General features: G+C 42.2%; 1 protein-coding gene across 1 annotated transcript; it reads left to right on the forward strand.

Moving 5' to 3' along the window:
• Window positions 1-746: 746 nt before the first annotated feature.
• ACOD1 (aconitate decarboxylase 1) lies at window positions 747-5,178 on the forward strand (the record flags this gene model as incomplete). Its single annotated transcript, XM_081214671.1, has 4 exons — window positions 747-824; window positions 1,599-1,688; window positions 3,115-3,320; window positions 4,233-5,178. The coding sequence occupies 4 exons, from the start codon at window positions 747-749 to the stop codon at window positions 5,176-5,178; spliced, it is 1,320 nt and encodes a 439-aa protein (XP_081070797.1).
• Between the last annotated feature and the right edge of the window lie 2,475 nt (window positions 5,179-7,653).

The following is a 7,653-nucleotide window of genomic DNA, read 5'->3' on the forward strand; positions in this document are numbered from 1 at the left end:
CAGAAATGTGCATTCTCAGCAGGAAATCCAGGTTTCTAATGTATGTGTTCCTCAGGAAATGGGGGCTTAAGAGCTAGATGCATTGATTTTGGAGTTAGTCCTACAGGGGTTTGTGTCCAGACTAACTAAGTTACAGCTGTGGGACTTGGGGACTTCACCTTTCTGGGTCTTGGTCTCCTCACCTGCAGAAAGAGACTCATGATACATACCTAGAGACCAGTGGGTATTAAGTAGACATTGTATTTAAAACATTCGGCTCAACACCTGGCACGTGTCTACCAGTGACAGCTCCTACCTGTCTGAATGCACCCCACACCCAGGCGTGCCCACGTGGTAGGCGAGACGTCCCTCCCCTTCTCCCCCTCTGAGCCTCTGCATGCCTCCACCAGAGCCCACCACCCAAGCACACATTATCTGCTTGCTACTCTGTGTCCTCCACTCGACTGAGGACAGAAGCTGGCTATCGCTCATGTCCACATCCCTCTGCCTCACACATGTGTTCAGTACACATCATTTTTTAGGAACTGAACTTAATTTAACCAACTGCGTTTCCTATAGTGGAGTATAAACTCTGCGTAAAAGTACCTCCAGTTCTCGTGTAGAAAGGAAGTGTGTGAATACAGAGTGAGTGAAGCACTGTTCTAACACTCTTCCCTTTAAAGTCTGTCACAGAGAGCTTTGCCAAAGTGATCCACGGCTTGAAAGTGGGACACCTGACAGATCGTGTTATCCAGAGGAGCAAGAGGATGATTCTGGACACCCTGGGGGTTGGGTTCCTGGGAACCGGTACAGAAGTGTTCCGCAAAGCCAGGGAATACAGTAAAGTAAGAAGCTCAATGTCTACTTTAGAGCTAAAACCAAGTGTGCACATGCGCCTTTTTGTGAGGTGTACCCAGAAGCGCGCCCAGGGACGTGCGTTTGTGCTCTACTGCCCTACTCTTCATTTTAGAGATAGTGCTTGGTGTATATAGTGTTGTTGTATACAGTTTTACGCTTTTCTATGCTTTATTACCTGAGTCTTAATATTCACCCACATCCTTTACTAAGTCACTATCTTAAGACCAGTCTTAATCTCAAGGCTAGCAAAATCTCAAAGTTGATGACTAGTCTGACTGAAAGCACATTTTTACCTGAGAGTCTTAGCAGCCATAGCCCCGGGCCATTTGTTCATGCAAAGACTTCAGGATTCTCTGGAGAAAAGCCTGGGCCAGCACCCTGAGCAGAGAGTAGGTGATTATGTGAGAGATGTAGCATCCACTCTCCAAAGAATATGCTTGGTCTACAGATGATGAGTCCACCTTTCCTAGTATTTATCCTCCAGGAGTAAATAAGAGTAAATTCAGACTTCATTCCTTGGCGCACTTATGGATCACAGTCTGGGGCTGAGCAACAGCTTCTCCTCTCCCTTCCACAGAAAAAGTTATATATTCTTCTACAAGGAAGAAAGAAATCCAATGACTAGAGCTTCAGTCTAGCACAAAGGGCTCAATAAGAAGTATTAAAGTAATGCCTCCAAACATGAAGAACAACTCTTGTGATGGTGACTTGGCATGTTGGATTCACACTCTGTATCACTGATTGATACTCTTTTGTTTCAGATCTATACTTCCAATGTATCCAGCACTGTTTGGGGCCAGCCAGACTTCAGGTTCCCACCAACATACGCTGCTTTCCTTAACGGTGTGGCTGTAAGGAGATTTCCATGTTTTTGTAACTGTTCAACAATCAGAACAATTTCAGGGCCAGAAAACATCTCAGAAATTGCCCAGTTTCCATATCTTACTGATGAGATCACTGAAGTTCAGAGAGGTGAAGTGGCCTGCCCTCTCTCCTTGTAGTAATTTCAGTTTTCACGTTTTTACAGTGAATTGATGCTTTTCAAACAAATTGTGAGGTAGAGGAAATAAGATGGAAGTATTTAGATAAAAATGCCCCTAAGGTATTTCAACTCTAAACTAAATATCCAGACTCAATTCCTTGTCAGTTCTTTCTGTTGTGGGCAGTATCAGCTTCTATCCAGTAACCAGCCTCTCATTCATTCATTCATTCAACAGATATTTATTGAGAAAGAAGCAATGGCCATAAGTTGTCTACATTTTCTGAACCAAAAATCAGCCCTTCTCATCTGACAATTTTTATGCTTTTTCTGTGTGTCAAGGGCAGTCTAAAAGATATAATTTGGACATGAACCTGTTGGGATTTCTGAGATATTTTTATGGTTTATGGGACAGTAGTTCAGAATATTGAAAGTCAAACCTAATGGTGCATCCAGAAGTAAACATCCAGTAAGTAAGCAGTGGGAAGGGCACCAGCCACAACTAGTAGACAAAAATCTATTTTTAAATGAACTTCTGGTTATTACTATTTCGTATAAGGAAAAACCAAATGATTTTAAAATATAGCTTAATAGTTAAACTGGGTTCAAGAGTTCTTGCAACTTCTCCATAAGTTTGAAATTATTTATAATAAAAGGGTTCAAAAAATATGGCCTGATGTGGAATAAATGACATTAAACTTTTCATGTGACTTGTTTGAAAGGTGGAAGAGGGAGGGAGGGAGGAGCAGCCCCCTAATTCTACAGCTTTGTTTGTAAGGTAGATAAAGATCTTTCCAAGGGCTGTGGCACCTGAGTAAGACCCAAGCTCCCTGCGGTTCACTAGCTGCTCCCCGAGGTCGCACCTGATCTGGACATAGGACAGCCTGCCTAGTGCCAAGTCATGTGATTAAGAATCGCAGCCAGGGCTTCCCTGGTGGCACAGTGGTTAAGAGTCCGCCTGCTGATGCAGGGGACACGGGTTCGTGCCCCGGTCCGGGAAGATCCCACATGCCGTGGAGCGGCTGGGCCTATGATCCATGGCCACTGAGCCTGTGCGTCCGGAGCCTGTGCTCCGCAACGGGAGAGGCCACAACAGTGAGAGGCCCGCGTACGGCAAAAAAAAAAAAAAAAAAAAAAAATCGCAGCCAGTTCATAGGTCTAATTTTCAGAGAATCAGATCTAAAAATCTCACATCAAACAAGGTTATTATTGAACTAAACCCTGACTGGTCCAAAAGTCATTGAATTCAGGGAAATACATTTAGGTTTTAGTTGTTGTTTATGTAACTGTTCACATAGATTCACTCAATGGATTTTGATGACACGTGGTACCCTGCCACCCACCCTTCTGGAGCTGTCCTTCCTGTCCTCATGGCTTTATCAGAAGCCCTGCCTCCAAGTTCAAAGTGTTCTGGCCTTGACCTGCTGCTGGCTTTCAACGTTGGTATTGAAGTGCAAGGCCGATTAATGCACTTCTCCAAGGAAGCCAAGGACATACCAAAGAGGTACGGAGAAACTGTGCCCCATCGTGAGGCGGCCACATTCCCCTTCATCTGTTAGTCGTTATCTCTGTAGATCTTTCTGATACAGAGGTTGGCTCAGTTGAAGATGTTGACGTTAGTGCTGGCAGATAAGTCAACTCAGCCAGTCACATATCAAACTGTACATCCATATACAAAGGTGTGACCTCAGAAGTACTAGTGAAAAGTCTCCTCTGGGTTTAGAGAGCCTATCAAGCAACAAGGATCATAGACTAAATTGGAGCCTCTCACCCCAGGATGATGTCATTCTGGCCTCTGTGGGTACTCTGACTATCCCTCATCTCATCTCAAAGCAGAGTCTACTTTGGTATTTGCTAGGGTCCTTCAGACTAATGGGAACATTCAGAATATCCTAAACCCGACTGTTCAATCCATAGATCAAAAATGGTCAAACGCTGACTGTATCATATAGTTCAATCTAATATTTATTTTGCCCCTTGGTCCAGCCTGCTGGGGGAGGAATAAATCAGAATACTGAGTGAACTTTCACGGTTTCTACAAGGCCCTAAATTGTTACAGTTACTTACATAGGCTTTCAGCACTCAACAACTTTTGCCTTTTTGGCAATAATTGCAAAAGTACCATTTATAAATAATTTACTATGTCAGGCACTGTTGTAATCATGCAAATTCGTTCAAAACTCACAAAACCCTATGAAGTAGATACTATTATTATGACCATTTTATATAAGAGAAAACAGATACAGAGAAGCCGAATAACTTTTCCAAAAATCACACAGCTAATAAGAGGAAGAGCTGAGATTTGAACCTAGGCATTAGGGCTGCTCCATTAGCTAAGCTCCTGACCACTGTGCTATACTGCCCCCTGGGGGCTGAGGTTTGTAAGTCTCCAACTCTTGCGGTTTTTGTTTTTCAGATTCCATCCCCCCTCAGTGGTGGGAACTTTGGGTAGTGCTGCTGCAGCATCTAAGTTTTTGGGGCTCAGCATGACAGAGTGCCAAGAGGCCCTGGCTATTGCTGTTTCTCATGCTGGGGCACCCATGGCGAATGCCGCCACTCAGACCAAGCCTCTTCACGTCGGCAATGCTTCCAGGCATGGGCTAGAAGCTGCTTTTCTGGCAATGCTGGGTCTCCAGGGAAACAAACAGGTCTTGGACATGGAGTCAGGGTTTGGGGCCTTCTATGCCAACTATGCCCCCAATATCCTTCCAGACGTAGATTCACACACTTGGCTGCTGGACCAGCAGGATGTGGCCTTCAAGCTTTTCCCTGCCCACTTGGCCACGCACTGGGTGGCAGACGCAGCTGCATCTGTGAGAAAACATCTTGTAAGAGACAGAGCCCTGCTTCCCACTGACCACACGGAGAGAATTGTGCTTAGAATTCCAGATGTCCGGTATGTGAACAGGCCCTTCCCAGACTCGGAGCATGAGGCCCGCCACTCCTTCCAGTATGTGGCCTGCGCCATGCTGCTGGATGGTGCCATCACTGTCTCATCATTCCACAAACACCAGGTCAACAGGCCACGGGTAAGAGAGTTGCTTGGTAAGGTAGAGCTGGAGCACCCTCGGGACAACCTACCAAATTTCAACACCCTCTACTGTGAGATAAGTGTTGCCCTCAAGGATGGTTCCCTCTTCACAGAGCACTCTGATACCTTCTACGGTCACTGGAGGAAGCCTCTGAGCCAGAAAGACCTACAGGAAAAGTTCAGAGCCAATGCCTGCAGGATGTTGTCCTGCCACACTGCAGAAAGGCTTATAGAGATAGTAGAAAACCTAGAAGACCTGGAAGACTGCTCCATGTTAACTGCACTTCTGAAAGAACCCTCTCCACCAGAGATAGTTTCAAAATCTCTCTAGCATTTAACAGTTCCATCATGCAATCTCTCCTGAGGCTTAACAACATCTAAATGACTTTATATTGGGGAAAATTCAATGCTTTGCTTTACAGAGCAAGGGTCTGTTCTTGGTCTGCCTGGGAATAAATGCAGCATGCTGAAGACAGTCCAGACACAGAACTGGATATACATGGAAGAAGTCTTGTCCTGTAAATTTTGCAATACAGTGCCAGTTACCTATAGCAAGATAATGGTGCAAGAAACACAGAGAAATTTATTTTATAAGCATTCATAAGGCTGAAATTCAGGTCACCTGTGATTTGCTTAATCTTTTCAGAGGAGTTATTTATGAACTTCATGAACCTCAAGGTTTGAGAGGGATTTGAACTTCTGCATACAACTTGCTGACAGAAGAAGGGCTCTGGTCTGTTGTGCCACCAATGGACTTCTTACACTATGGGTTATCAGAAGCCCTTCACAATGGAGGGGATGCCATTGGGTTTAAAATAAGGTCTTCATGGCTACAAATCCTGCCTCTACCATTGACTAGATGTGACCCTGGCCATGGTTCTGGATAACCCTCTACTTAAGTTTCTCTATCTTTAAAGCATAAATAAAAAACAGTCTAAAAAATAAAGCAGTTTGGCTCTAGAAGTCATGCTCTTAACCACTACAATAGATCACCTTTCATTACAAAAAAATTTTTGAGACAAATATCATGGATGCAGAGTCTGAGATGTAATAAAGAATGACAGCCAAAACATAGTATATATGTGGGTAGTCAGATATATATTAAACTGTATAAAGTAATAAGAATGTCTTGTGGGGTTAAAAACTGCAACATTAGCATTATATACATATTATATATATATACAAGCAGGGAGTTATTATAGTTAATGTATTCTAAATTCCTCATGTTATTCAAGAAAAGGGCAACACTATTAACTCTAGACTTTGATTTGTAAGTATGTATGTTGACATTTCTAGAGTGACTATTATAAAACAGCAGTGGAACGTATCACTTCAGGTTAATAGAGAGAGAAATATGGAATTAGGAAAAAATAATCCAAAGAAATGTAAGAAAGGAGGGGAAAAAGAAATATAGAAAAGGCAGAACAGACAGAAAGCACAATATAAAATGATAGGAGGGACTTCCCTGGTTGCTCAGTGGTTAAGAATCCACCTGCCAATGCAGGGGACATAGGTTCAATCCCTGGTCCAGGAAGATCCCACATGCCGCAGAGCAACTAAGCCTGCGAGCCACAACTACTGAGCCTGCGTGTCACACCTACTGAGGCCCATGCACCTAGAGCCCGTGCTCTACAAGAGAAGCCACTGCAATGAGAAGCCTGTGCACTGCAACGAAGAGTGGCCCTCACTTGCCACAACTAGAGGGAGCCCGTGCACAGCAACAAAGACCCAACGCAGCCAAAACATAATAAATAAATTAAATAAATAAATTTATTTAAAAATAAATAAATTTTTAAAATGATAGGAAAAATGCAAATATATATATAATTATGAAGAGAGTAAATGAACTAAATGCTCCAGTTAAAAAATACAAAGACTATGAACACATTTTTAAATGTTTGTTTTATTAACAGGTACTGTACGTATCATCAATTCATCCATTTTACATTTTATGAGTTTTAGTAAATGTATAGAGTTGTGCAAATATCACTGAAATCCAGTTTTAGAATACTTCTATCACTTCCAAACATTCCTCAGGCCTGTTTGCAATCAATTCCCACTCCTAATCTCCAGCCCTCAGCAGCCAATGATCTGCTTTCTATCTCTATAGTTTTGTCTTTTCCAACATTTCATATAAATGGAATCATACAATATATAGTCTTATGTGTCTGGCTCTTTCACTTAGCATAACAGTTTTAAGATTTTTCCACATATGTATCAGTACTTTATTCCCTTTCATTGCCAAGTAGCATTCCATTGTATGGATATACCACATTTGTTTACCCATTAATTAAAGAGTGGCTGGATTGTTTCCAGTTTGGGGCTATTATGAACGTATCTTTCCATTTCTCTCGGGTTGATTCCTAGGAATGGGAATGCTGAGTCATTTGGTAAGTACATGTTTAACTTTAGTAAAACCTGTTTTCTATAAAGTAGCTCTATCATGTTACATTTCCACCAGCAATGTACAATGGTTCCAGTTTCTCCTTATCCTCACCAACCTTTGGAATTATCAGTCTTTATAATTTTAGCCAGTCAAGTGTGTGTATAATGGTATCTCATTGTGGTTTTAATTTGCATTTCCCTAATGACTAACTCTTGCCCTTTTTTGCCTATTATTGTAATTAGGTTGTCTACTTATTGAGCTGTATGAGTTCATTTTATATTCTGGCCATAAGTTCTTGAATAGATATCTCTTTTGCAAATATTTTCTCCCAGTCTGTGGCTTGTCTTACTGTGATTTTAATGGTCTCTTTTGAAGAACAGAAGTTTTAAATTTTGTTCAAGTCCATTTTGCTATTTTTTA

Source organism: Mesoplodon bidens (genome assembly GCF_964165515.1).
Source record: "Mesoplodon bidens genome assembly, chromosome: 17".
In the NCBI taxonomy this organism is placed as follows: Eukaryota; Metazoa; Chordata; class Mammalia; order Artiodactyla; family Ziphiidae; genus Mesoplodon; species Mesoplodon bidens.